This window comes from Halichoerus grypus, chromosome 2 (genome assembly GCF_964656455.1).
Source record: "Halichoerus grypus chromosome 2, mHalGry1.hap1.1, whole genome shotgun sequence".
Classification (NCBI taxonomy): domain Eukaryota; kingdom Metazoa; phylum Chordata; class Mammalia; order Carnivora; family Phocidae; genus Halichoerus; species Halichoerus grypus.
In genome coordinates this window covers 208,292,675-208,319,765 of record NC_135713.1, presented here as the reverse complement: position 1 = coordinate 208,319,765, position 27,091 = coordinate 208,292,675, and the positions used below count along the sequence as shown (strand labels likewise).

The following is a 27,091-nucleotide window of genomic DNA, read 5'->3' as shown; positions in this document are numbered from 1 at the left end:
ACAGGCTGGCCCACAGGCATGTGCCTACTCGCCCCTGTCCAGAGCTGCACCAACTGCCCACCACCTTCCTTCTGAACAGACACCGATACTTGTCGAAAGACATTTTATTATCAGTGTTCCATTCCGTCTACTCAGGGCACTGGATGAGATGGCAGCTCAGAAGCAGAGAAGCTGGCGACGAGCCCCCACCCTCCCGTGAGGGCCAAGAGTGCATGCTGACCGCAGGGGGCCACGCCAGAGGGCTCTGGAAAGCACGCACACATGTCAGACCACAGGCCGTGCGGTCTCCCGGGTGCAGATGGGGGGCCCACTCCAGCCAGCCCTCACAGGACCTGACACACAGGGCCTGAAGGCTCCCTCTCGAAGATCCTTCCCTCCCACCCTCCGAGGCCCAGCCCTGGGGAAAGAAGTCCGAGACCAACTCAGGGAGATGGGGAGGAGGGTGCGGCCCGGGGGCATGAGGAGTCCGCGGGAGAGGACAGAGGGCGGGGGCCAGGGTGAAGGGCCACCCCCTGCACGCAGCAGGGACACTACATGGCAGTAAGAGGAGAGCGAGGCAGGACGATGCTAGTTAGAGACGGAGGCGGTGGTTCAGAGAACTGTAGTGTTCTGGATGGCGCGCTCCCGGCTGCGGTCAGTCAAACGAGATGAGCTGGGCTTCACTGCCCTGCGCCGGAGGGCCCTGTGCAGGTGGCGGCTGGGCCACGGGGGGTGGCTGTTGGGGGGGTCCCCCGGAGGGCGCCATCTGGGGGAAGGCACAGGAACCATCAGTCCTCCTTCCCCAGACCCCGGCCTTCCCCCCAACAGCTTCTCTCTAGAACGCTCCACCCTGGTCTCGGCCTTAGTTAGTGCTCAGTCCTGGCAAAGCCCAGTCCACGCCAGGCCTCCCTCCTCCCAGCTTGTCGTGGGTTCCCTGTTCTCGTCCTGCCCCAACGGAGACCCCAGGAGTTCCCGACCAGTGTCCACGGGGCTGAGCACACGCATGGTCTGGACATCTGTGTGCGTGGCTGCATGTGCACGGGCTCCTCCCAGGACAGCCCCACCATCGTCCTCGAGCCGAGCCGCCGGCAGCCCCGGGAGGCGCTCACCTGCTGGTACATAGGCTGCTGCCCCGCGATGTAGGGCTGCTGCGGGGGCGGCAGAGGTGCGTCCTGGCTGGGGAGGGTGCTCATGAGACTCTGTGAAAATGAAGCGAACCCCACGTGAAGGAGCCCTGTATGCCAATACAGGAGCGTTTCTGACTTGGAAAATCAAATGCCCACCAGCTAGGAGAGCCTCCCGGTGGGGAGGGGGGATGGGCAGGAGGCCAGGGCCTGCCCAGCCCTCCCCCAGCCTCTTTTCCACGTGGACACCGCACGCGGTCTCTCACCTGCATGCCGTAAGGCTGATAACCCATGGACACCGACTGAGTCCCCATGTAGCCCATGGCGCCGGACTGCGGAGGCTGGGACATGGCCGGGAGGCTCTGGGGGGCCTGGGAGGCCACGTTCTGTGGAGGGAAGTGTGTGATGGGAGAAGGGCTGCGGGCCCTCGCTGGGGAAGGGAGCCGGCCCTGCCCGCCTACCTGATAGCCCTGTGTCGGAGTAGGCTGGTAGGACGAGTAGGCGGGGCTGGCGGTGGGCCCGGTGGGGCCCTGGGGCGCTGCCTGCGCCCCGGTGGCCCCTGCTGGGTACATATAGGCGCTCACCATGCTGGGATCTACGGAGGGAGAGGAGCAAGCTCACTACCCTGCAGAGTGATTTCTGGAACCAAGTTCACATTTCACATTCTCACAAAAGGAAAAGAAAACAAGGATGGGAGAGAAGCTCTAGTGCTGAATGCAATCAGAAGAAATGAACCAAACTATCGACGGGGTGTAACAGGACGGCACGGGAGGGGCGGGGGAAACGAGCTCTCGCACCTTCTGAAACTCAGGGCCTGAAGACAGAGGACTACAGACCTAGTGAGCCCAGTCAGGAGGACCTCTCCCCAGGGGCTCGGGCTGGCTTTCCCGAAACCACTTTCTGTGTACTCCAGGAACGAACAGAGCAGCCAATGTGGGGAGGATACAGGCACGGAGAGGGGAGGAAGCCCCGTGCCGGATCACCGAGCCCAGGTCTGCCGTCCGCAGACGAGCCTTGTGTGTGCGTACACGTCCTCGCGGGCTGCCGCGAGGGCCTGGCACGCAAAGCACACCCGGGCCCCAGGTGCTGAACAACCCCCACTTCCAGGACCAGCGGCTCCCTGGACAGGGGCTGCCTCCAGGGCTGAGCAGCGACAATGTGAACACAGAATGTGGGTAGATGGCCCAGGAGCCGGCCACACCTGGGACCATCTGAGCCGTGAAACCAATTGTGAAATTTGAATAAAATGGGTCCATGTGGATGTAAATGACGAAAGAGTAAAGAGAAGGAAAAGTGCTTCCTTACAGTGAAAAAATAACGGACCCACAAGAGAGGAACGAGATGAAAAAGTCACTGGGTGACAAACGTTATGACAGCCTCAGACACGACGGAGAAGACTCTAAAGCTAGCAGGTGACAACTGAGGAAGAACAAGGATGTGTGCAAGTCTCGTCCCGACTGAGTGGTTGCTGCCACCGGACGGCCAGGCCCTCGCAGGAACCCCGGGAGGCCGCCTGCACGCCTCGGGCCAGCAGCCGGCTGTGCCCTCCTGCTGAACACTCCAGCGCCCAGGATGGCCGGTCAAAACCCAGCCACGAAGACCAGACACGACCCAGTGAGGGCTGGTCTGCAAGACAGCAGACCAGTGCTCTTTGAGGAGTGTCATGAACACAAAGGCAGAGAAAGAACGTTCTCGATCAAAGATGAAAAGCAGCCAAACAGTTAAAGACAACAGCCATGGGGCTTCCTGTCTGCACAAGGGGTGTTACTGGGACGGTGTGGGAGAGCTGAACCCGGCGACAGGTGAGGTCACACGCTGACCGCGCTAGCAGCAAAGGGCGTCGTAGCCGCCACCCACTCTAAAAAGGTTCAGGGAGGGCGCCTGGGTGGCTCAGTCGTTAAGCGTCTGCCTTCAGCTCAGGTCATGGTCCCAGGGTCCTGGGATCGAGCCCCACATCGGGCTCCCTGCTCAGTGGGGAGCCTGTTTCTCCCTCTCCCACTCCCCCTGCTTGTGTTTCCTCTCTCCCTCTCTCTCTCAAATAAATAAGATCTTAAAAAAAAAAAAGATTCAGGGAAAAAAGTCCACGTATGTGCGCGCACACACGGCTGCACGTATGAAGGGAGAGTGCAAATGTAATGAAACATTGTTTGGGAAATCTAGAAACCCTTTGTACCGTTTAACTTTTCTGTAAAACTGAAATTACAGCGAAATAAAAACAAAGGAAAAAATAGTAGCCTGGAGCTCATCTTGGCTGCTGGACACCTGCGCCCACCCCATTACCTGCTCCGGCCCCAGGCATGCTGGGGTAGGGGCTGCTGGCGGCGGGGGCCGGCTGGCTCATGTACACCGTGTGCATGGGGGAGCCCTCCACTGAGCCTGCGGGGCTGAAGGTGCCCGGGAAGCTTGTTGGGCCCGAGGGCTGGTACAGCACGCCCCCGGCCGCGGGCATGGCCTGGAGCTGGGGACAAAGAGAGACGGCGGTCACGGCAGTCCTCGGTGGCCGCAGCCCCTGGCTAGGGGTGGGCCCGGGGTGGGTGCGTGCCTGGGCGTAGGGCAGGGAGAAGGCGGGCATTTGGGCACGCATCTGGATGGTCTGCTTCTGCTGCTCCAGGCGCAGCTGCCGCTCCTTCTCCTGCTCCTGCAGGCGCTGGATGGCCAGCTGCCGCTGCACCTCCAGGTACTCCTGTGGGCACAGGGCACCGTCAGGCCTGTCCACGACCGCGGCACCCCCCAGGTGGGGCCGGCCACCACACCTGCTTTTTCTGCCGCATGATCTCCAGCTTCTGGGCCAGCTGGATCTGGCGCTGGCGCTCGGCTTCTTCAGCTGCCCGGCGAAGCTTCTCCCGGTGCTCCTCCCGCAGGGCGCTGAGTGCCCCCCGGGCATCGCGGATCTGCGCCAACTTGTCCTGCAGCCCCTCGTAGTATACTGAGGGGAGAGGGCAGTGCCAGGAGCGCGGGGCGTGGGAGGGAAGCACTGGCTGCCCAGGGCCGGGCTCTGGCCACCAGGCCTGCCCTCACCCAGCCAAGCGCCTGTCTGCAGGGCACAGCGGGCATCTAGGCTCCCAGGGTCAGGCTGGGGGTGGGATTCTTCCTGGAGCCGATGGTCCTATGCTTAGTGGGACATTTCGCATCGCAGAGACCACCTCCCGCGTTGCCCACGGCCCAGAGAAGGACTCTTGAGAAGCTGCCGCCCTCGGGGTAGTCCCACCGAGGCCCTTCTCCGTGCCCACAGCGAGCGGCCAGCACAGATGCTCACACGACACCACGCCGAGGGCCCCCCGGGCACCGTGGCACCTACGCCTGCGCTCGTCCAGCTGGTTGAGCAGCTCCAGCAGCTGGGGGTGCATGCTGTTGATGGACTGGAAGAGGGACAGCACGGCCGAGTCGTTGGTGATGCTGCGGCCCCGCACGTGGTTGCTCTTCATGCGGTTGACGAAGGTGGTGACGGCATTCTGCAGGGCCTTCAGGAACTGCGCGTGGCTCTCCTCCGACTCCCCGTTCTGGTACTGCTGCTGGAGGCAGGTGGGGGCTCTTGCGGAGCAGCCCCTTGGGCAGGGCACCACCCACCACTCCAGACACTGAGCCCTGGGCTTTCTGCGCAGGACTCGATCCTCCCAGTGGTGCTATGAGGGGGCACCCTTTGACAAATGCAAACACTGAGGCCCGAGGAGGCTTAACTCTTGCATTTGGGCGTGGCGCTGGCCAGGACAGAGCTGGTTGGAGCTCGGGCAGCCTGGCTCACAGCCCCTCTGCCCCTACCCTGCAGGGGACCTGCCTCCCTCAAAGAGGCCCCGGTCTTTCAGTCCAATGACCAACAGAGCCCAGAAACCCCAGGACAGAACAAGGACTCATCCAGGTGATTCTGGGCTGCCCTAGGATATTCCGATCCATTCTAGGCAGCAAGTGGCCAAGTTGTGGACCACAGCCAGCCAACCCAGAGATGTTCCATCGAGAGTTCTGGGCTGGAATGGCTTGCCCCTGGGAGGTCGCTGTGGGCAGGGCTCAGCCCCATCAGGAGAGCTGCCTGTGCGGGGCCCATGAGGGAACCACAGCTTACCTCACCAAAGGGGCCGCCGGAGGGAGCTATGGGCTGAGAGTCTGGCTCCGGGAGGGGAGTCTAGAAGAGGACAGAGAGAGTGAGGGGATCATCCGGCCTGTCCCAGGCCCCCCCCCAAACAGGACTGTGGGCCAGGAGTGCTGAGAGCAGTGCACCTCCAGCGCGTTGGCGGGGACTGCATGCCCCTCCACGGGCGGGGCGGCCGGCTCCGTCAGGGGCGCGGGTGCGGACGGGGTAGGGCTCTTGCGGGCCTCCTCCTGCTTCTTCTCCCAGTAGTTCCGGTTGAGGTACCGGGCGAGCTGCGCACACAGCAAGGGTCACTCCCAAGGGCCAGGGAGCAGCAGGGGAAAGCACTGCACGTGGGGGCACCCTCACCTCGGGGTCGATGTCCTCAGCCAGCGGCGCCGACGAGGTCTGGGGAGACACAGACCAGAGCAGCAGTGACCCATGGGCTCAAACATGTGCCCAGCTCCTCCCAGGCCGTCGCTCGGGAGGCTGGGATGCCACCACGGTGACAGTGGACCCCAGGCGCTGGCCAGTCTCTGAACAAGGCGCAGGGCAGTATCCCGCCAGCCTTCCTGGCAACCACACCTCTGGTCCCAACGGTGGATTGTTCTTAGGCCCTCAGCCACCCGGCCCCACCCAGACCCCGCAGAGCTCGCCATGACTTCCTAAACCTTCTGTCTCACCTGCCACCCACCCCCTTATTTACAGAGAGGACTGAGGCCAGAAAAAGGCAGGCCACCTTCGAGCCCAGGGTTTGCCCGCCTCCTCTCACTCTGGGGAGGTCTCCAACCTTCCCAGTGTCATCCTCCCCTACAGAGAACCCCGACCTGGAGCGGAGGGCTGGGGAAGGCCAGGCTGGACCTTCACCTTCCCCAGCTTCATCAGGCCATCCTTTCTGGGGCAGCCCTCCCACCCTCCTGCACCGAAGTGTGGCCCAGGCCGGGAGGGTGCTCACCACAGGCGAAGAGTACAGGCTGCTGGCCGGGGGCGCCGACGAGGCCACGGGCACGGGCTCTGCCTTGGGGTACGTGGCAGCGGCATATGCGGACTTCTGTCTCTGCGGGAGAGGCAGGAAGGGTCCCGGTGCAAGGGGGCTGACCTACAACACTCCTCTGCCCTCCCCAAACATCTCGGCGCACCCCCCAAGCCCGGCGCACCTGGCCCAGGGGAGCTCCCCTCCAGCTCACCATCCTCTCCTTCTCCTCAGCTTCCGACTGTGACAGAGCCAGGGCCAGCTGCAGGTCCTCCTCCTCCTGCAGGGCCGTCTCATCCCGCTTGGGGGGCAGCTAGGAACAGACAGGCTGTGAGCAGGGCCTGGGGACAAGGCACCCCCAGGGACCCAGGGCCAGTACCTGGGATTGCTGGGACAGGGGGCTGGTCAGGTACTCCGGGGGCAGCTCCGTTGTGGACGACGCCTTTCCTTCTGCTTTCCTGGAAGCGAGAGGACACTGGGTGGCTGAGCACCATCCCCCGGCCCCCAGCATCCCCACAGAACGACGACAGTGCCACAGGCCACGCTCTGGAGAAAAACTGGTCCCTCAAAGCAGCTCTGTCGCCTCTGGGACGCGGGACCCCAGGCAGGTCACCTGGCCTAAGCCCCAGCCCCCTCTCCTGGAAATAAGGTTCAACCATGGGAAAGGAACTTTCCAGGGGAGCGGCCTGGAGGCACCACCTAACCGAGGGAGGAGTTCCCATTGCTGACACTGGGAGCCGGACAGCACGGGCCCCCAGAGCGGCTGCACGGAGAGGGACAGCCTCATCCTGGGAACGCACAACCTGACTCTAACCACAAGGCCCCAGACCCAAACCAAGGGGGGCGCCACACCAGCCCAGGCCCCTGAGAAACGCACACGTCGGGACAAAGAGGCTGCATGGAGATCTGGGTCACGGGAGTGCAGTGACAGCCACCTGCCGTGTGCCGGGGGCCTGGGCGGGCCTGGCGGGGGCAAGACTGCCGCAGGACATGACTGGGACTCGCTGGAACCAGACGGAAACACAAAGCATACATCACGTGTCCTGGCCGGACAGCTCTGCTGTGCTCTCAGGAGTACACGCTTCTTGGGAAATGCACACGGCGGGTTCGGGGACGGGGTACCCGCAGCTCACTCTCAGAGCTTCAGAATGAACAAGATACGCGGGAACACCCGTGCAGATGGGGAAGGAAGACCATGCGCTTGAGCCAATCGCCCACAAGGCCGTGTCAACACCGAGGGACCCGGGAGGAGGCCGCACCCCGCAGGGTCTGCTTCCCACGCCTGCATCTTTTCTCTAAGTTTTACTTCCAAGCTAAGAAGTTAAAAATCAGACAAACCAAACAACAACCCCCAGCAGCTGGCTGGCAGGTCCCAACCCTGCCCCCAGACGGCCAGGAGCAGCAGCCCGGCTTCAGGGAGCACACCCGGGCCCCCAGGGCCCCCAGCAGGGCACCCACCTGTTCAGCTGCTCATAGCAGGGCTCGCACACGCGCACCTCCTTCTCGATGCCGAACTTGGGGATGGTGGAGCACTTGGAGGAGCACTTGCCGCAGAAAATCTGACCGCACGCCCGGCAGTGGTGCTGCAATATGGAGCGGGTCAGGCCGCGGCCCCCTCGCGCCCCCCCTGCCCACCACTGCCCGCCGCAGACGCCGCCAGGCCGGGCCCCCAGGGTGGGCAGACGGCAGGCCTGCGAGGCCACAAAAACCCTAGGGAAATGGCACGTTTCCAGGCTCTCAACTGCAGCCACCGTTTGGGGGAAAGAAGTCAAATTAAAAACAAAAGTTCCTAAGAACCACGCATGAGTTGCTTGGAGAGAAGAGGTTGTGCTGACAGAGGTCCAGGGAGTCTGCTCAGAAGCCCTGGCCTCAGCCTCCACCATCGTGGTCTGTGCTTCAGGAGGGAGGGACGTGGCGGCTCGAGGGCCCGAGTGCACAGGCTGTTAGCCTCGAGAGGCAGCCAGGGGGCTGCGGGCCCCGGCAACACACACCCGAGCCTCCCACAGCCCCAAGCTTGCAGCGTTCCTGTCCCCAGGGGGGTGCACCCACGCCCAAGCTTTGTCAGACGGCACAGACCACCGGGCTCGGGACCCCTTGATGACCCTGCTCACCACGGAGCTAGGAGCTGGAACTGCTCCTTGCACCATGAGACCATAGCCAAGAAAAAAAGGATCCTGAGTGGGTTCAGTGGCCCCCTGGGGACAGCCGGGGTGGGGGTGGAGTCGGCCCTGGGGCAGGCACACTCACCTTGCGTGTCACCACCCCGAACTGCACTCTGCAGCGGTGGCACTCCTCAGCATCCACCCAGTCGGGGGCCTGGGGGGCAGGCAGAGTCAGGATCGCATGGCCTCCACCTTCCCGGCCAAGATCCCTGTTTCCCACAAAGGGGACAAGACCCCAGTGTGGGCTCAGGGGCTGAGGTCCCAGTCTGCAGATGGGAGGCAGGAGCCCACCCCAAACACACTCTCCTTTCTGAAGGTGTGACTGCAGGAGCCCCTGCAGCTCGGGGTCGGTATTTGTCTTAACTACGCGAACCCGTCAGCCGCAGCGTGAAGGGACCTTGAGCTGCGTTCCAAACTGAGCCCCCGGAGGCACGGCTGCATGTCCCATACGTGTTGTTTTTGAGACAAAACGGCAGCTCACCCACCGATGTTCCCCACAAGCCGGGACCCGGGACTTCCCTTCTGCTTCCTCAAAGCAGCCGAACTCCCAGAGCGCCCGGCCAGTTCAGCTGGAAGAACCTGTGGCTCCCGATCTCGGGGTCGTGAGTTTGAGCCCCATATTGGCTGTACAGATTACTTAAATAAACTTAAAAAAAAAAAGCAGCCGAACTCCTAGATGGCCAGCACCCCGTGAACTCACTCTCTCTGCAGCAAACATGGCGTCGCTCTCCTTGAACTCCGGGAAGACGTGTCCTGGAGAAAGGAGACCACGGTCACCACCAGTGCCACGCCGGTATGCGGGGCCCTGACAGCCTTAGCTGTCCTTGCCCAGTCTGCCCCGAGACCTTCAGGACCCACGTCCTAGCTCTGGGCAGCCACCTCCCCAAGCACACCTACAAAAGGAGGCCCAGAGGCCCCGGGCAGCAAGCTCAGTGACCCAGCACCAGGCGAGGGCACCCGGGTGCGTGAGCGGGCCGCCCCGTCCCAGGGCATGGGGCCTGGCCTCATTCGCACCCCATCGAGGCTTCACAGATCCTCCCTGGACCTGCTGTCCGGCTCCTGGCCCCACACCCCAGCCAACTGTACCTCTCAGGACTCTTAAAACAGATTCCCAAGCTTTTTGGAGGCACAGGCTCCTTGAGAATTCCATGAAGCTTTGGGCTGTCTCCCCAGGAAAGTGAATGCGAGCATACACCCGCCATCCCATGTCCAACGTCCAGGATTGAGGGACTGAGACCAGCTCACTGACAGGGACAGAACCTTCATCACAAGTCTCCATGAGGTCCAACCCGCCCGTAGCCACCAGATGCCGCCCCTGCTCCACGCCTCATCTCAGGGCCTTTGCACAGGCGGGAGCCGCCCCAGCCCCCCCCGCGCCCCCCAGCGTGAGCACTACAGTCTGAATCTGCTGTCCTCCTCGCCAAGCCCCAGCAGATCTGTGTGGCCGCTGTGGCAGCTGGGAGGAGCACAGATGAGGCCTTGAAAAGGTCCCCCAGCTGTCACAGCCCTCCCAGGATTTCCCGCCATTCTCGGGGCACCCCAGCTCCCGCCTGAGCCGCTCTGGCAGGCTGGTCCCTCCTGTGCCTTGTCCCCAGTCTGTGATGGCCCCGGGGCCTCAGAAGCGAGTCCTCCACAGGATGCTGGCTTGTTTACACATTCAGGTCTGGCACACGAGCTGCCTGCTCTCCAGGCCTCCTCCCACCCCCCACGCTAAATCAGCCCCCAAGAGGCGAGGGCCCCCGCTTTACTTCCTTCCTAGGACCCAACACTCTGGACTTAGCTCCTCTGCTCAGTCTTTTCACTTGTGTGTTGTCCACCACATGCCCCTGTCCTGCCCTGACTGGGCGTGAGGTCGGGAAAGGCAGGGGCTCCAGAGCCCAGAGCAGGCTCCCACCGCCGCCGGTCATGCAGTATGGTGCTATCCCCCTGCCCCGCACAGGGTGCACACCCAGCCCCCACCCAACGCACCTTCCACCTTCATGATCTGGTACGTGTCCTGGACCACCTTGTACTTGGGCTCGTTCCGGAAGGCATGAGCCCAGGCCTGGATCAGATACAAAATCTTGTTTCGGACGTTTACTTCCACCTGCCTCTGCATAGAAACGAAAACGGAGGAGGAGAATGAGAGACATGGAACACCAGAGATGTCTCAGCATGAGGAAGCTGCAGGAAGACCGCACCACTCTGACCACGTGGGGTGGGCAGAGGCAGGGAGGGCCCCCCGCATGGGGCACCAGAGCCATGCATGGACCCATTACCCAGGCCCAGCCCTCCTCCATGAAGCCCGGTCCCTGAGGACAAACTTGTCACAGCGGTGTGCCCACTCAGGGCCTGACTTTTCTTTAATGCCCTGGGAAAAGCTGGGGAAGCCCCGAAGCCCGGTTCCCCAGACCCACTACCCTATAACCACCTGCTTCTTCCTTCCCTGCCCCTAGGAGCTTGGTCAATGTCAGGGGCCCCCGAGTCTAAGCCGGTGTGGCTCCAGCAAATGCCAGGCTCCATCAGGCAGCGCCCACCAGACCCGTGCTGAGGGAGCGATGTGCAGCTGGCCGCCTTTCCTCTGGCCACGGCCAGCCTAGGTGGGCGGGGGCAGGGGGGCAAGGGGGCGGCCGCCCCAGGAGCCGCCCCATGGGCAGAGCCACCGCTTCCACCAGCTTAGAGCATCATCAGTCACGTGCCTAGAGCTCTCCCGGGGACGCTCAGGAAGATGGCAGGATGAGAAAGCTGCTCCGGGGAGATGCCAACTAGACTCACTCACTAGGCTTCTGGTTCTTTCCTGTGATCCGTGTCCAGTCGGTGGACCCCTTTCCTATCGTGACCCTCCCTCTCCAAGGGGGGACTGACTGGCTTAGACCACATGCAGCACAAACAGGACACAATTGCGGGACACGAGAAGCGAAGGGTCTGACCCTTCTGCTCTTTCAGCCTGGATGCAGGGCCCCCAGTCAGGGCCCAGCTCAGGTCCCAGATGGGCTCTCAGCCACGTGAGGCCACGGACACCCACACAGGCCAGGAAGCTGTGGCCCCGCCCCCCAATGGAGCAGAGACTGTGTCTGGGGCTCCGCTCCTTGGCCGCCGCCCCGGTTGCCTCACCCCTGTGGGACGGGTGCACCCCTGTCCCACCCTCTCTGCATCACACAACCTGCTGGTGTCACCACCCACATCACAATCCCTGCAGGTGGGCAGCGCCAGCCCGCGGGGCCACGGATGGTGGCCTGTGCAGCATTATCTCTCGGGGCTCTGGAGGACTGTCCCCCCTCTACAAATGCAGAGTGTGAAACCCACTCGCCAATGTGTCCCTGCTGTGTCGTGTCCCCCCAACCTCCGTCCATAAACACGTCGGACTCACACATCTCCCTGCTCAGAATCCTGGCTCTGCACGTGGGACCCACCCAGCCGCCCTTCGGGGCTCCCCCCAGGCCTCTGGCCGCACCCTCTGCTCACAGCCACCCACACGTGCACAGCTCCTTCCCCTCCTTTTCTGCAACCCGGGGAGACTCCCAGCCCTGCCCCCGGGAAGCCTCCCCTGACCCCCCAGGAGGAGCAGGGTCTCCTCAGCATCCCCAGCACAGCACTCCGGTTCGTTTCCGGTAAAGCCCCAACATCATCGAGCCGGGATTTGGGAGGTTCGGGGACCACCAACACCCACCTTCCTGTCCTCAGTCCTGCCTGGCCCTGCCACCGCCTCAGGGGCCAGCAGAGCCCCAGAAAGGCACAGGCACGGCCTCGGGGTAACTGTGTCCTCCCCCCCAGGGCCCACCTTCAGCAGCTCCTTCAGCTCCTCCATGGTCTGCTTGTTGGCCACCTCATCATGGACAGTCTGGCCGCAGTTCTTCACCACAGACTCCATGACCTGCAGGACCCAAGGAAGGGAAGTCTCGAGCCCCCGGTCCAGCCAGGGCGAACCCGCCTTGGACAGGCCCCTCGGGCAACCTAGCCCATCAGGAGAGTCCCCGTGGCAGCTCTGAGTCAGGCAGCAACCAGCGCTGTATGTGCTCCTTCTAACTCCATTTCTTACCACCAGGGACAGAGACCAGAGTCAACCTCAGGGCCCTGAGTCTGTAGCTTCAGGGGGGGCAGCTGAGGCACTGTCCTCCATCAGGGCTGCTCCTACCTGCCCTCACGCCCCAGGCAGCTGGGCAAGGCCCCAGGGTCACGCTGTCTCTGCCGTCTGGACACTGGGGCGGCAACCCTTGAAGTGGCCAGAGTGCAGGGATCTAGTTACCTCCAGGGCGTACAACGCCACGTGAGGATTCTTGTCGTTGACTTTCTTTTTGATGGAACTCACGGCATATTTGGCTCTGAAAAAAGAAATGTTGATAAAAGAAAAAAGAAAAAAATATCATCTTAAAAGCCAAGTTGAGAAAACCTCTGCCACCCTTTGGTCTTCAAAATCCCCAAGCAAACATTAAGTACCTCCAAGCAATACAGAGAAAACCCTTTCCTTGTCCCCAGATCCCCAAAACCCCAGCGTGGAGACCACTCAACTCTCCTCCTAAGACCTAATGTGGTCGACGTCCATCAGGGCAGGATACTGCGGGATCCTGGAGCATCAGTGGGCACCAAGGAAGCTGGGAGTGCCATGCTGCCACCCCCTTGCTTCTGAGCAGGCACAGACCCTCCTCACTTACTGTGTGTCCCCCTGGCGGATGAGGTCACAGATCTGCAGGATGGACTCCCAGTCGGTCTCCAGCAGAAGCTGGCTGGTTGCTTTGTCTACGGCAAAAACACACCATTACTGGAGCTTGTCCTCTGTGATTCCCTGGTTGGCCCCAGAGCTCAGCAACAGAGAAAGGACCGCCTCCTTCCCATTTAAAACATTTGGACTGAATGGAAAACCCCGTGAAAATCCTCTTGATGCCCGATAATCACGAGAGTACCATCCTTTCCAGAAAAGCAAACAGCTTAAAAAATACGAACGGCACAGCTGCCGTACACGTGATCCAAACGCTTCATGTGATCACCGAACTCTTAAACAATCTCCTGAGCAACCTCCTATTCCCATCGTCTTCACAACAAAGACAACGAAGCAGAGAAGTGAGGTCACTGCCCAAAGTCACAGAGCTTGCCGGGCCAAGCCAGGCGGGGTTTCACACTGCACTCTGCCACCTCATCCCTGAGTCCCTGGTTTTCCCCACGTTTAACCTGTCCGATGAGATCTCAGCGGGGGCAAGGCTGGAGAAGATGCAGCCTGGACTCCAGTCTTCTGCTTCAAGTGTTTCGTGGGATGAAGCCAGGAATGACCTCCAGGAAGTATTCTTCAAATAACACCTGTGCTCTCTGCACGTCACAGCTGGCCCACACACACTATGCTCTGCTCCCCCAGCCCTGCTGGCTCTCCTCCCTGGAGACACACCGGGGGTCTAATAAGGTGCGTCCACACATAGTACTGATCAGGTAGTAACTTCTGGATTGATCTTTGGAGGGCTGAACCACCCCTCAGCATGCATGTTCTCAGAACAAGGAAGGTGCCTCATATAAGGTCTCCTCCAAAACCACGTTCAAGGAAAAAGCAGGGCAGGCTCAGACCAACCACTGGAGCACCCAGAGCCCCCACCGCAAACACAGAACCCACCCAGTAGCATTGGGGGTGGAGAGCATGCTCATAAACATCCATCTTCCCCTTACTAAAATTGGTGACCTCCAGAAAGCTCATAAAGGATCAGCTATCCACGTCTGACAAACAGAAAAACCACCTCCCTAAACCACCGGGGCCTTCCCGGAGCCAGTGGGGGAGCCAGTGGGGACACGGGGCTGGCCTGCCTCCCAGGGAAGCACCGCTCAAAGAGCCTGGCAGGTCCCCGGGAGGACACTACTGGTTCCACCCTTTGGAGCCCAAAGTTTGGGGCACCCTCGGTTCCCCAAACCTCGGTTCCCCTGCAACCTAGAATTTTTTGGGGGGAGGGGATCTATTTGACTAAGTGACCCGTTTCCATGACTCAGGACTCGTGGCCCGCTCAGTCAGGCTTGTGGCTCCGGGGGGGGGGGGGGGGATCCTTTCCCTGGGGACCTGCCCGCCTCGGCACAGGAGCAGAGCCTCGAGCACGGTCGCCGCGAGCGCGGGCCCAGCCCCTCTGCTGACCCTCACCCACTTGGGTCGGAGCCCGCGCCCAGCGCCCCGGACTGCCAGGTCCCTACACCGCCGGCGCGCCCACCCACACCCCGGGCCCCGGGGCCCCGGTCGCTTCGCGGCCGCCCCCCGGCTCTGCTCCCGGGACGCTGGCCAGCCGCGAGGGGCGGGGGCCGCGTTACCTAGGAGACGCTCGAAGGTGCCGCTACCGCGCCCCATGGCGACCCCGGACCCCGACCCGACGCCGCTGCGCTCTCCGCTGCGAACCGGCGCGCCCCCGACTTCCGCTTCCGCCTTTGCCTAGGGCGCGCGCACGCGCGCGTCACCGGGCAGGGCCAGGGCGCGAGCCGCGAGGAGGCGGGCTTTTCTGCTCGCCCCAGACGCTGTGCGCCGATTGGGCTGCAGGCTGCACATTTTGAGACGGTGAGCGCCGAGAACCAATGAACAGCTCGGACGTAAGCCTATACAATGAGAGCGGGGTGGAGGGCGGGACTTGCGCCGAGCTACGGGTCCCGGATGGAGTTAGGGGCCGTGATGTGTCTCCTGCTGGGGGCCTCGGGCGTCGGGAAGACGCTGTTGGTGAAAAGACTGCTGAATATCCTTCCGCGCCGGGCGGGGACCAGGAGTGGGGGGGGGCGGGGGCCAGGAGTGGGGGGGGGCAGGGGACCGGTGCGGGCGTGGGGGTGCTCCCGGGGGAGCGGGGATGGGGTCCCGGGGGCGGGGTGCTGGGTGGGCCGGGCGGGTCCGGCCGCCGCCAGCGTTCTCTGCCCGGCTCGGGATCCTTGACTGCCCACACAGCTGAGCTCCGGCGATGGCAAGGGCGATCTGGGCGATCCTCCCCCGACGCGGCCCACGGTAGGCCGCCCCTGTCCCGCAGGTTTAGCAGAAACGGGTACCCTTGACGGTTTGCAAAGCGCTTTGGGTGGTTTTAAGTGGAAGCTGGAGTCCGGCGGGTCAGTGTGTTAATGCAACCCTCGGGAGGTGAGCGGGGTGTCCCGGGAAGGAGCCTGCCTCCTGGGACAGAGCTGCGGTGGACGTGGGTGCATGGCAGGGCCCCGAGCCGCCCGCCCCTCCCACTCTTCACACTGCTTTCTCTGGTCGCCCCAGAGGCGAATCCCACTGATGGGTGTTGGAGCGCGGCCACAGCCAGCTCTGAGGGTTAGGGCGTGGACCTTTGGAAGCTACTTTAGCCTTTCTTGCTTAGGGTTGTGCTTTAGGGTCTGAGCCCTTGAGAACGGGCGTATTGGGGTTTAGATCAGTGTAAAGGGCAGTGCACGTTTCTCTCCAGGAGTTCCCAGTGGGAAGGAGCTTGTGTCCTTAATGCTTTCTGGTTTTTCCCACAGGTGGGCACCGACCTTACTGACATCGTGGTTCCAAGAAAGATTACCATCCGGGAGCTGGGGGGGTGCATGGGCCCCATCTGGCCCAGCTACTATGGAAACTGCCGTTGTCTCCTAGTAGGTCATGATCCCGTGAACTTGTTTAGGGATCGTGCAGTGCTGGACCTCACTCCATACAGGCTGGAGTTTGGGTTCCTGGGCCAGTCAAGGACTTCCTTTTGGGAATGCAGCTTGATCCCTAGTGCTCCTGTTCCAGAGCTGACGTGAAAGCTCATGTGGGGCTCCAGACAGAAGTGTTTCTTTTCTGCCAGCAACATGCTTGCTTTCTGAGATGTTCGCCTGCATGGGTTTTTATGCTTGACTTCTCCATGCTTTGTTCCATGCTAGCAAGGCCTGTGCCCCAAATCCCAGGACCCTTCCTGGGAGCACGGATGGCCACGCCAGTAGAGACCCGTGTGGGTGGAAACAAGTGACAGCAGGTCACACTCATGCAGCTCATTTCCCTTTACTTCTGCTGACCCCAGAGTCCTTTGTTTCAAAGTCATTGTGCTCTTCTGAGCCAAGTCACGACACCCAAAGAAGAGGGTTCGGGAAGGACTGTCTTCCTCACAGGTGGCACTGGTCTGCATTTTCTTCTTGCCTAGTTCATGATGGACGCGGCTAACCCCACTCAGCTGTCTGCCTCCTGCGTGCAACTCCTGGGTCTCCTTTCTGCGGAAGGACTAGCAGAAGCATCGGTCTTGATACTCTTCAATAAAATGTACGGGTCTGTCATCCTGGAGGAGTGTGGGGGTGCGTCCCCCCACGAGGAGTTCCCTGGAGCGAAGCCAGGAGGGTGGTTCATGGGGGGGTACAGTGGGGGTTGGGATCGGCTTGTGGCAGCCCACCTTGACAGGGCGCTTCTTCCGCTGTAGTGATGTGCCCTGTTACATGACCGTGGAGGAGATGAAGTCCTTGATGAGACTCCCGGACATCATTGCCTGTGCCAAGCAGAGCATCAGCACAGTGGCAGTCAGCGCTCACAAGGGCACCGGCTTGGCAGAGGTGCTGCACTGGCTCCAGGACACCCTGGGGACTGACAGCTGCTGACAGCTGACCCGCGGGAGGAGACCATGACGGGCCGGCTCTGTGGAAGGGCCAGAGAGCCGCCCTGCTTGGCCTGCAGCGATCTGTTCTCATCAGGGACAGGATGACCCAGCACAAGCCTAGGGGATGGGCTTCTGGCCTGAGTTGCAGTGACAGATAAACTGAGGAACGCTGGTTACAGAAACTCCTGACAGCTGGCCTCCGAATGAAAAGATCGTCCCCAGGGCTGGGAGAGGACAACAGGCTTGCAGGGTGGCTGGGCGACCTGCTCCCATCCCGGGATGTATTCCCTTCCCACAGGTGTTTGGACTGCACACCCACAGGGCTCTCTGTAGAGTCTCTGACAGGCTGATGATGTGACCCCCACTGTATGAGGCCGTTGTCATGGAAAGAACTGAGCTTGGAATCAGAACGAGAACGGTGTTTTCATTAGTTCATCTGCTTAGTGCACGTTCATCGCCAAGGAAGGCATAGGGGTCCCGCAGGTAGGCGAGAGTGGGGGCAGCTCTGATAGAGCGTGGGAAGCTCACCCTGATTTCAGCTGAGGGGGCTTGTGGGAGGACAAGGGTGTATTCGTGTCCTAGGGCCTCCATAACAAATTGCCACCTGGCTTAAAACAATCTAAACTTACGCTCAAGGTTCTGGAGACCAAAAAACTGACAGGAAGGTGTCAGCAGGGTTGGTTCCTTTTGGAAGCTCCGACGGAGGATGCATTTCTTGCTTCTGGCTTCTAGTGGTTGCTGGTACTTTTCGATATAATTTGGCTTGTGACTCGCAGAACTAAACCCCTGCCTCTGTCTTCATGTGGTCTTTTCTTCTTATCGGGACACCTGTCACTGGATTTAGGGCCCACCCTGAATCCAGGATGATCTTGAGATCCCTCGTTACATCTGCAAAGACCCTTTTTGGAAATACGGTCATGCTTCCGTGTTCCCAGGGTACAGGGAGAGGTCTGCGTGGGGCTACTGTTCAGCTCGCTGCGGTCGGTTAAGAAGCCCCTCCCGGGTGTGGTTGTGCGTTTTCTGCAAGCGGCTTTCTCCGTCTCAGCTGGCGGTTGAGGCTAGTTGGGCCGCGAAGGAACGCCGGGCATCTGTGCTGTCCCGGCGTGCAGCGCGGCGGCCCGGCCTCAGCCGCGGGGTTTCCAGTTGGCCCCGTTGTTGCAGGGGTGTGTGTTCACGCGGGGCTTGTAAATGATGCCTCAGAAAAGCTCTCGCAGAGCCTGCAGGGCCACAGGGGCTCCAGCCCCCCTGACCCCCCCACCCTGTGGAAGCGCTCCTCTCTGGGAAGGTCGCGCAGCCACAGATGCGAGCGGCCTCCACCCCGGGGGTGCAGTCCTTGTGGATTTCAGACAACTTGGCACCCCTGCTTCAGAGAACTTGGACACAGTGCGTGCTCAGCAGACAGGCACCTGGCTCCGTCTCTGGGGGTGGCCCCCAGCGCGGGGCTCCTCTGATTTGGGCCTGGTGACATCTCATGGTTAAGGCAGCCTGGGCCGGGTTGGTGAGTCTTCGGGACACTCTGACAAGCCCGCGGTGATTTCATCCTCCGTGTGAGCTACGAAGCTGGTTTTGAAAGGCAAACCCCCTCCAGCCACGATGCCTTTCCACCTTCCTGCTTTCGTGCCACGTCCCGGCCATGGGTCCGGGAGCGTGGGTGTTTCTCAGGGGCTGCGTTCACCCCAGTCTTGCCGTCCTGCCCACATCCTGGAATCCTACTGTGGGAAGCGTGCCAACCACCAAAGGGGCGGCCGCACTGCCCACCCCACTGGCACCTGTGATCTGCCAGCACAGTGGCAGCCAGGGTCCCGGGCACCCGACGCGGGGCACAGGGCCCCCCCCCACAGAAACACATCCCTGAGACGCTAGCCCTGATCACAAACACAGCTTCAACTCAAGTTTTTAATTTGGAAAAAACCAAACAGAAAACACTGTAAAGGATGCAAACAGGGAAAGGCAAAAAAGGATCCCACGGAAGCACACTGCCCCACACTTTCTGTAGGGCCACCATGGCCAAGGCTGAGATGTGGTAGTTCCCGAGCTGTCCGAGCCCGAGGGAGGAGCCGGGTGCTGTCCTCACAAGGCTGTGAGCAGCAGGACGCTCCCCTTCGTGTCCCACTGCCGAGAACCCTCCAGTATCAGCACCCTGCACCCAGCGCCCCACAGCTAATCACACTGGTAACATCTGGGTGCTCCCTCCTTTGGCTCTGGTGGGAGAGTCAAAGCTTGCCAGGCCCTGCTGTTGGCAGGAATTCCCCATGTAACCCTTTCAGCCTCGGGAAGGTCCCGGGCCAGGGTTCTGTCCTTGCCCTCAAGCTGCTTCAGACCTGCTCTTTTTTTCCCCAAAGACTTGAGAACACAAACCTACTCTCAAACCCACTGGGTGTGGGTGGTGTCCTGTCTCCATATCCCAGTGAAAGCCTGGGGGGGCTGCACCTGCCTCTGTAGGGACAAGGTGCCAGGAGCAGGTCCCGGTGGCCTAGACCCTGACCCCCGCCCCCCCCACCCCTGCTCCGGCCTGTGCTTCCAGCCGAGCTGCGCTGTTGAACCACACGGAGCTTCAGTTACAGATTCAGCTGACCAAGTCTGCAGTGTCTCCAGCGGACTGGCATTGAAGGACAGGATTATGGGATCGTCCTCCCTAAAGCGGCCCTGGATTATGTGAGCCTGGACCTGTGTATTCAGAACACAGCTGCAATGAATGATGCTAGGTGTGCCCGACTGGTTGTGTCCCAGACGTGCTGGCCACTCTACGGGCACCTGGGGCAGATCATGCTCTGTGAGGGACAGCCCAGCAAATGGTCACTCACAGAAAAGCCCTCTTAGGGAGGAAAAACGAGAGAGCAAAGGCCCGGAGCCCTCTTCTGCACTGGAGAGTGAGTACTTGGGGGGCCTGGGAGTCCCAGCATGTGTTCCAGGCCATCTACGTCCTCCCCAAACCCAGGTGTGGAGGCCCTGGTCTCGCCGTCACAGATGCGTCTCTGCCTTCTTCCTGGAAGCCAAGTGGGGGGAACAGGGCGGCTGTGGTGACTGAGCCCCCTGCCGCTTCTTTAGCGCCCTGTAGGCCTGCACGGCCCGCTCTCTCTCCTCCCCAATAATCCGCTGCCGGGCCAGTGACGTGGTCAGAGGCTGGGACACGCCACCAGGGCTCAAAAGCATCCTCAGCATCAGCGATTTCTTCCCAGGCTAAAGAACAGAGATGGAAGGTTGAGGCACAGTTGGGGAAAGAGGGGACATAAGAAAGGGCCCATGTTGGTCCACCAGCTGCATGCCCAGTGAGAGCGTGGCATCCCACGTGTAGGCCCCGGACCACACGGCCCTGGGGGACAGCCAGGGCAGCTGCCCCTGCTTACCTGACCCCGACTTGTGCTCGTCCTGGGCTGGGCGGTCAGCTCTGGGGGCTGCAGGGCAACCTCGCCAAACTGCACCGTGTCTGGAGGGGCAGAGGAACACAACTGATGCCTCTGGCCACGCGGCCACCCATCCGCTGCCCCCCACCGCCGAGGCACAGGCCCGGGGCCCACACGATCGCTTCAGGAGGACCTACCTCGGAACAGCTCCTGCTCCAGCCCTTCTGCGGCCTTCTCCTCCCTCCGCCGCCGGACTCTATCCAGCCGCCGTTTCTGGAAGCTGGGGAAGAAAGCACAGTGCCGTTCAGATTCCCCAAGTCTCATCTCACGGGACTCAGAAGGCGGAGGTCACCCATGCCCAGGAGGTTGCCCCACAGCAGAGCCCAGCGAGCTCCTGCCAAGTCCCCACTCTAGCGACCGCCTGGCCCCGACAGCCGGGCGCTCAGAAGAGCAGGCCTCCGGGGTTCCAAGGCCACATTCTTGGGGGAGGGGCGACTGTGCCCCCAGAGCACCTCTGACGGCGTCTGGAGATGTTCTGGGTTGTCCCAATGGGGGGGGGTGCTCCTGGCACCTCGGGTAGAGGCCAGGCTGTCGCTCCACACCCTGAGCGGCCCCCACCCCAGACAATCTCTGGCCCCACGCGTCGCCTGGGCTGCTGCATCTGAAGGGTCTCGCAGAGCAGCGCTGTGTTTGGGGGGTGGCTGTGGCCCTGGATGGTGCGTGGTTCAGGTTTTCTGTGATGTACTTTTGGTCACTTGGCCTGACCACGAGCACAAAGAGCGCTCAGATGCGGCAGTGCCACGGGACTGCAGACCATCTCCAACTCCCACAGCTGTGACAGACACTCCCGATGAACGCTTGGGTCCGCCCATCTCAAAGGCTGCAGCTGTGGCAGAAACATCTCAAAAAGCCCTTGTTTGTCAAAACCACCTCCCCGCCCGTGCCCACAGGCCCAGGGAGGTGGCACAGGGCTTCCTTCCCAGACTTCTCCAGGGCTGAGGGGCAGGGGAGCTACAGCGGGCGGTGGGCCCCCTCCTGGTGCCAGATGCCGCCCTCAGGAGCCCTGCAAGGACCTCATCCGAGCCCCCGCTGGAGATGCCAGTATCCCCGCTTTACAGATGAGGCACTGGAGCTGAAAGAGGTCGCAGGACTGGTGTGGACGGCACAGCTGAAGGCCCTCAAACTTCTTTCACAGAAAGGACCCCAGTCCAGGTCCTCGAGGAGGTGGTGTCAGCCAGTCAGAAGCAGGGGAACCCCAGAGCTGCGTGGGATCCCCCAGTGGCCAGCAAGCCTTCCTGAGGGACCACCAGCCTCATCTTTTCCCCTCTCTCTATTGCAACTGGCCAGGATGCGCAACAGGCCCTTGACCTCATCTGGCTCTTGGGCCCCTTTGATGCTTTCCCAGAGAAAGGCAAAGACAAATCTGGCCCTTCAGAGTTCCGTGGGCTCGGAGACTCCCTGAACCCCCAGGGTTGAAAAGCTCTGACGTAGAGAAAAACAGGTTTTCACTTCTCTCTGTGCTCCCCCTGAATCGGGGTGGGGTGGGACTCCCCCAGGAAGAAAACACTATCGATGCAGAGAACGGTCAGGGGACCCCTAACCCCACCCCACTCACGCTTTCTTCCGCTCCGACTTCTCCTTTTTGGGAGCTGCCTGCACCTCGGGCTGCCGGGCCACCTGGTTCTTGCTGAGGAAGAGCACGTGCTGGGCCTCCTCCTCCATTCGCTGGATATAGGCCCTGTCAGACTCCCACTTCCTCTGCTGGAACTTGGGGACAGCGATGTCCGGCTCGGCTCCTTTTGCTTCCTTCTCCAGCGTCTTTCTGAAGGCTGCCTGGGCTGAGACCAAAAGGAGAGGTCAGGCGGTGTGGTGCCAGGCTGGCCAGGGCCACAGGGAAGGAAGACCAGACTCAAGTGGGGGCAGCTCAGACACCCATGTGGATGGGAGCCCCACAGCCCACTGCTGCAAGTCACAAATGTCCACCACAGCTTGGTTGAGAAAGAAAATAGGAAAGAACCTGAATGTTAATCATCAATGGGGGAGTGGTTGAATAACTACCCTATCTTCATGCAAAGACTTCACTGCACAAACCCAGAACATTATGCAATGCACAGAATGAACATGTAGCTTTCCCATCCTAAGTATGTGAAAATGTCCAGGATATTTCTCTTGGGCAGGCACAGCAGAAAATGAACAGCGCTTTCTTTCAGGGCAAAAGAGCAGGATTCAGAGACAAGGAGGGAGGCCGTGCCGTCCATCATACCGTACACCCGTTTGCTTTACCACGTATAAGTTTATGTCTTAAATCACCAAAAACAAGAGCCAGCTCCGTAAAGCACAGTTCAAACTGTGGTTTCTTCTGCTGGGGCCGGTGTGCATCCTCTACTTCTCACCTTCCCTGCCTCTTTCTGTCACTGTCTCTCTGACGCTCATATAACCCCCAACGAAAAGCATGAGGTTTACAAAGAAATTATAAAACAGCACTGATGTAAAAACAATCTCATATTTGGGAAAACAAATGTAAATACACAAAACACCATCATGCTGGACTCCATTCCCCAAAATGCCCCGAGCGTTATCTCTGGCAGAGGCTGACAGGTGGCTACCCAACCTGGCCCTGGATGAGGGGTTGGAGAGGTAAGTTTTCCAGGGGGGGGTCCTGATCAACTCCCTCCTTAACCTCCAGGAAACATCCACTCTTTCCCCCCATCGTTTCTGCACTCCCGTCCAAGAAACGGCCGTTTCTCACTAGCAAGAGCTTCCCTGGCCTGCCCTGTCCACTCCCTCAATTGTTACACGGGGATCTTTTCTCAAAGTCAATCTGAACCCACCATCACTTCTGATCTCCACTAGTTTGGGAGGAGAACCAAAAATCCTAACAGGAGGCCCCAAGGGCTCCTTCTGGAGCCTCATCCGAAACCACACTGCCACCTGCTGCCACCACCTCTGTGGCCCTGGTGACACCAGCCTTCTGCCAGTGCTCCACAAGCTCCTGCACCTTGACTACTGGGTGTCTGCGGATCTCTGCGGCCCGAAGCACCATTAAACATTTAGGCAATTAAGTGGGCTGGGGCACACAGAGCTGTATGGCCACCCAGCATGAGCCTGCACGTTACCTTGTTTCTTCCTCTTTTTGTTACTGATGGGATTTTTCATCTCCTGGCGGCTCCTCATAATCTCTCGGAGCCGGAAGGGGATTTCCTGCTCATCCCGGTTCTTAGGCTTGCAATTCACTTTCTTTTTTTCTTTGCTGGGAGCGAGAACAGGAGGGTGAGACGCGTCCTAAGTTCAGCATAAGCAGAATCAGACACTGAAGCTGAGCCTGGAAAGCGAACCCGGCTGCCGGGGGCGCCGGGCGAGGGCGCATCCTCACCGGAGACTGCCCCTGACCTGGGTTCTCGCAGGTCGCTGGGGTGAGGGGCTCTCCCGGAGCCCCAGGAGGGCAGGGACCGACCCTGGAAGTGGCTACTGCCACGCCGGAGACCCTCACGCCTCCGCTCACCCGGCCGAGCCTCCCGCGCACCCACGGGTAGGGACTGCGCGGCGCTGAGACCCACCTGCGCGGTCCGGGCCATGGCGCTGAGCGCTGCTTCCCCCGCAGCTCCTGCTGCCGCCCCTGCGGCCGCCCAGGACCCCCAGGCCCCGCCGGCCCCACGGGCGGAGCACCTCGGCGCCAGGGTCCAGCCATCCGCACACCGCGGGCTCCCAGACTAAACCACTTCCGCCTTTCCGCACAGTCCCGCCCCACGATCGCCATTTCCGCTTCCTGCACTTAGGTCTGCGCCCATTGGGGCGGTGCTGCTCCCTGGCGGACCGGGATTGGCCAGAGCGGCCGCCCCTCACGCCGCCTAGGGCGGGGCCCGGGGCTGCGGCGCGCGTGCCCTTTGGCCCGGCCGCAGGTGATGCTGCTCCGGAGTTTGGTTGGGGGAGGCCGGACGGTGGCCGCCGCTGCCTGCGGTCCGGCAAGTACCAGCGGGGCGGGGGCCGGGGCGGGGCGCGTTCGGGAGGCGGGGGCCCGGCAGGGACCGGAGACGCGCGGCCCGCTCCTCTGCTGTCGTTCCTGTCTTGGCCCCGGCTCCGCGGGAAGGGCCGCCCTGCGCGGGGCCGCCGGTTCGGCAGTATCCCTTGCATAGCCCCTTCATCCCTGTCTTCCTCCCAGGTCATCCCCCAAAGGGCCCGAGGGCAGCCCCCCCCCCCCCGCACCGGGCACCGCGGGCAGCCTTCCCTCCCTTCTCCGGCCCCGGCGCCAGGGTCCTGTGTCCTGCTCTGGGGTCTCCGGGGCCTTCCACACTGACTGCCACCGCCCTGACCTTACTTATTCATTCCGCCTAACTCCTGCGAGGAGCACGAGCTCCTCGGTCACTGCGGCTTCCCCAAGGGGCTGCACGTAGCCGGCGCTCACGGGATACTGCCGAGGGCGTCTCAGCGTGGTCAGAGGGGAAGGCGCCCGGCTGCACTGGTTGGAGAGGGAGGAGCCGCTGTGTGGCCCCAGCCCGCAAGCTTCCACCGGGCCCCCATTCCTGCCCAAGGAGGTGGGGTTCCAGGGTACCCCCCCCACCATCTGCTGGAGTGTGCACCCAGTGCCTGTCCCTGAACCCATTTCTCCAGCCCTTACGTCCACTTTACAGAGGGGAAACCGAGTCTACAGATGCAGTAACTTGTCTAAGGTCTCCTGGGAAATGAGGAAGCGGGGAAGCACCTGGAGCCCCCTGCCAGTCACAGGAGGCTGAAATTTCCCTGGAGCTGGGGGCCGGCAAGGCCTTACCAGCATCTGTCTTCTTAGGGGCCATGTCGACCCTCCAGCTGGGACCGGTGCCAAAGGCTTCCTGGAGGCGGCAGCGTTCTTTACAGGCCGCACGCCTGGGTCCAAGTCCGTGAAGGCCACAGAGATTTTGGGAAGGACCATGTAGAGGAGGGCTCTCAATCAGGTGCAGATGGCACAGGGCAGCCCAAGTCGTCCTTGCCTGGCGGGGGCCCCCCAGAAGCCCGGTATCCCCTGCCGCCTGAGCTCCAGCCCCCCACAAACTGCTGCATGAGTGGCTGCCCCAACTGTGTGTGGGTGGAGTACGCAGACGCGCTGCTGCGGCATTACGGAGATGGTGGCCAGAGGGCCCTGGCCGCCCTCGAGGAGCATGTGACTGACGAGAACCTCAAGGCCTTCCTCAGGATGGAGATCCAGCTCCGAGTGAGGAGTGGAGGCTGAGCCAACTTGCCCAACACCCACGCCGGCTCCAGCCTGACAGCTCCTTCTCAGGAAGCAGCACGGAGCTTTACTCGTGGCCCTTCGTGAGGCCGGAGTCAGACAGGAATAGAAGGAATTATTTAATGACTTTATCTGAGAATAAATAAGTCTGTGGTGATTAGACGGAGGCTTCTGTGTTCTTCTCTGTAGGGCTTACGTTCCATTGTCAAAGAAAGCAGGTGCAGCTTGCTGTTGAACTTTTATTGAGAGCCTGCAGCTTTCACCAACCTGTAAGGGTGAAGTGAGTTCCATTTCTTTGACGATCCACGTGACGACGACCCCAGGAGTCCCCTTCCATGTCCCAGCACCCCAGAAGTCCTGCCCCAAGGTCAGCTCTGGTTATTCTCAGTGGCAGAGGGAGGACTGTCTGGTTCCATGAAGTTGCTGTTGGCAAAGTCCTTGGCAGGCATGAACACCGGTAGGCAGCCTGAGAAGGGCCCCATTATTCCAGCTGCAGGGCTCCTTGGGGAGATACCCATTCACCAGCCAGGTAGAAAGCTGTAGATCAGCCCGCAGGGGCCTGAGCCTCCAGTCCTTCCAACCCACTTAGACATGATGATCGAGGCAGTTGATCAGGGTGTAAGGACCCAGAGGCCTCCAGCATTAGCCCTAGAATCAGCCTCCCGGCACTAGCCTGGTCCTTGGCTGCAGACCGGGCCGCGGGACCATTCAGCCCGGGAAGAACTTTATCTTAGGGCCCTCACTGCCCGTCCCCATCTCCTGCTCACCCCCATCATGGAAATTGTCCCATCTTATCTCCCTCCCCCAACACTTCCAAGCGCTGATACCAGTGGCCTGGATGGGGCAGGGGTTAAAGGAACTTGTGCGTGTTTTATCTCTCCTCATTTAAAGAAAAAACTAAGATTAGCATAAATTCATGAGGGGTTTGAGCTGATAAACAGGCCTTCCCAGGTAGGGGCCTTTAACAGAAAGCTGGTGTATCACATAGAAATGTGTGGGCAAGAGAATGGAAGCAAAGCACGGTGCCTAAGACACCCGTGGTTCAGGCTGTGTTTCTGGACAGCTGCGTGCCCTCCAGAAACAGGGTTTATGGTGACACAAATCTATTAGGCTGTATCTCAGCATCTCATTTAACGTGTCCTCATACAGATTCAAAAACGTCCCAGAAAGAGAAAGCTCTCCTCCAGGGACAGCAGCACAGCAAAGCTTGGCAGGCTCTGAGGCTCTGTGAAGGGGTGGCTTATCTCAGAGATGAAGAGGTTTTCCGTATTTTTCTCCAAAATTCAGATTTATAAGGGTTTCCTGTATGGACCTGGGTACACGTACATGCGTACATCCGAAGGATCCTACTAAGTCAGCCCTACTGGGGAATGCAAGAGTCACAGCGACATCCTGTCCCCAGGGGCAGCCGCTGGCCTGGCTCCTTGCAGCGAGGCGGACTCCTCCCCCACATAGCGGCGGTCGAGGATGCCCGTGCAGCCCAGCACCAGGCTCGCCGAGACTCGCGCAGGTGCGGGTCTTGTCTGCTCATTCGTTCGTCTCTCAGGCGCCGGGTGACCACCTGTGACGTGTCTGGCACTGGGGTCCGGTAGGAACACCTGCCACACTCACTCTAACGTGGAAGACAGAGGTTACCACGAGTGTTACCCGATGTACAACTATATCAGCTGCCGTGCGGTCCTATGAGATAGGCCTCCTGGTCTAGCCTGAGGGGTCGCCCTGAGGAAATGGTCCTGGGGCAGAGC

At 61.0% G+C, this 27,091-nt stretch overlaps 4 protein-coding genes across 7 annotated transcripts; 2 read left to right on the top strand and 2 right to left on the bottom strand.

Annotated features, from left to right (window-relative positions):
* Positions 1-86: 86 nt before the first annotated feature.
* HGS (hepatocyte growth factor-regulated tyrosine kinase substrate) lies at positions 87-14,695 on the bottom strand. Of its 2 annotated transcripts, none has more exons than XM_036094091.2 (22): positions 14,554-14,695; positions 12,933-13,017; positions 12,527-12,602; positions 12,062-12,154; positions 10,270-10,393; positions 9,002-9,054; positions 8,387-8,455; positions 7,598-7,722; positions 6,519-6,597; positions 6,354-6,452; positions 6,122-6,223; positions 5,536-5,574; positions 5,316-5,459; positions 5,161-5,220; positions 4,402-4,615; positions 3,857-4,029; positions 3,646-3,786; positions 3,384-3,561; positions 1,565-1,698; positions 1,370-1,489; positions 1,089-1,178; positions 87-745 (listed from the first exon to the last, which is right to left on the bottom strand). In XM_036094091.2, exons 1-22 carry the CDS (start codon positions 14,588-14,590, stop codon positions 635-637), a joined length of 2,346 nt encoding a protein of 781 aa, XP_035949984.1. In that variant the 5' UTR covers positions 14,591-14,695; the 3' UTR covers positions 87-634. The 2 variants fall into 2 exon arrangements, with proteins under 2 accessions (XP_035949984.1, XP_035949990.1); XM_036094097.2 differs by having other exon boundaries at positions 4,402-4,612.
* Positions 14,696-14,883: 188 nt separating this feature from the next.
* On the top strand, positions 14,884-17,209 carry ARL16 (ARF like GTPase 16). Of its 3 annotated transcripts, none has more exons than XM_078066266.1 (5): positions 14,884-14,967; positions 15,169-15,226; positions 15,715-15,828; positions 16,356-16,471; positions 16,626-17,209. In XM_078066266.1, exons 1-5 carry the CDS (start codon positions 14,888-14,890, stop codon positions 16,798-16,800), a joined length of 543 nt encoding a protein of 180 aa, XP_077922392.1. In that variant the 5' UTR covers positions 14,884-14,887; the 3' UTR covers positions 16,801-17,209. The 3 variants fall into 3 exon arrangements, with proteins under 3 accessions (XP_077922392.1, XP_077922393.1, XP_035950100.1); XM_078066267.1 differs by having other exon boundaries at positions 14,925-14,959; positions 15,159-15,226; XM_036094207.2 differs by lacking the exon at positions 14,884-14,967 and having other exon boundaries at positions 15,214-15,352.
* A 1,472-nt stretch (positions 17,210-18,681) lies between these two features.
* On the bottom strand, positions 18,682-23,915 carry CCDC137 (coiled-coil domain containing 137). The gene is made up of 6 exons (XM_036094153.2): positions 23,701-23,915; positions 23,260-23,393; positions 21,759-21,981; positions 20,341-20,423; positions 20,147-20,226; positions 18,682-19,979 (listed from the first exon to the last, which is right to left on the bottom strand). Exons 1-6 carry the CDS (start codon positions 23,898-23,900, stop codon positions 19,761-19,763), a joined length of 939 nt encoding a protein of 312 aa, XP_035950046.1. The 5' UTR covers positions 23,901-23,915; the 3' UTR covers positions 18,682-19,760.
* Positions 23,916-23,968: 53 nt separating this feature from the next.
* On the top strand, positions 23,969-25,508 carry OXLD1 (oxidoreductase like domain containing 1). Its single transcript, XM_036094213.2, has 2 exons — positions 23,969-24,105; positions 24,927-25,508. Exons 1-2 carry the CDS (start codon positions 24,046-24,048, stop codon positions 25,344-25,346), a joined length of 480 nt encoding a protein of 159 aa, XP_035950106.1. The 5' UTR covers positions 23,969-24,045; the 3' UTR covers positions 25,347-25,508.
* The last annotated feature ends 1,583 nt before the right edge of the window (positions 25,509-27,091 follow it).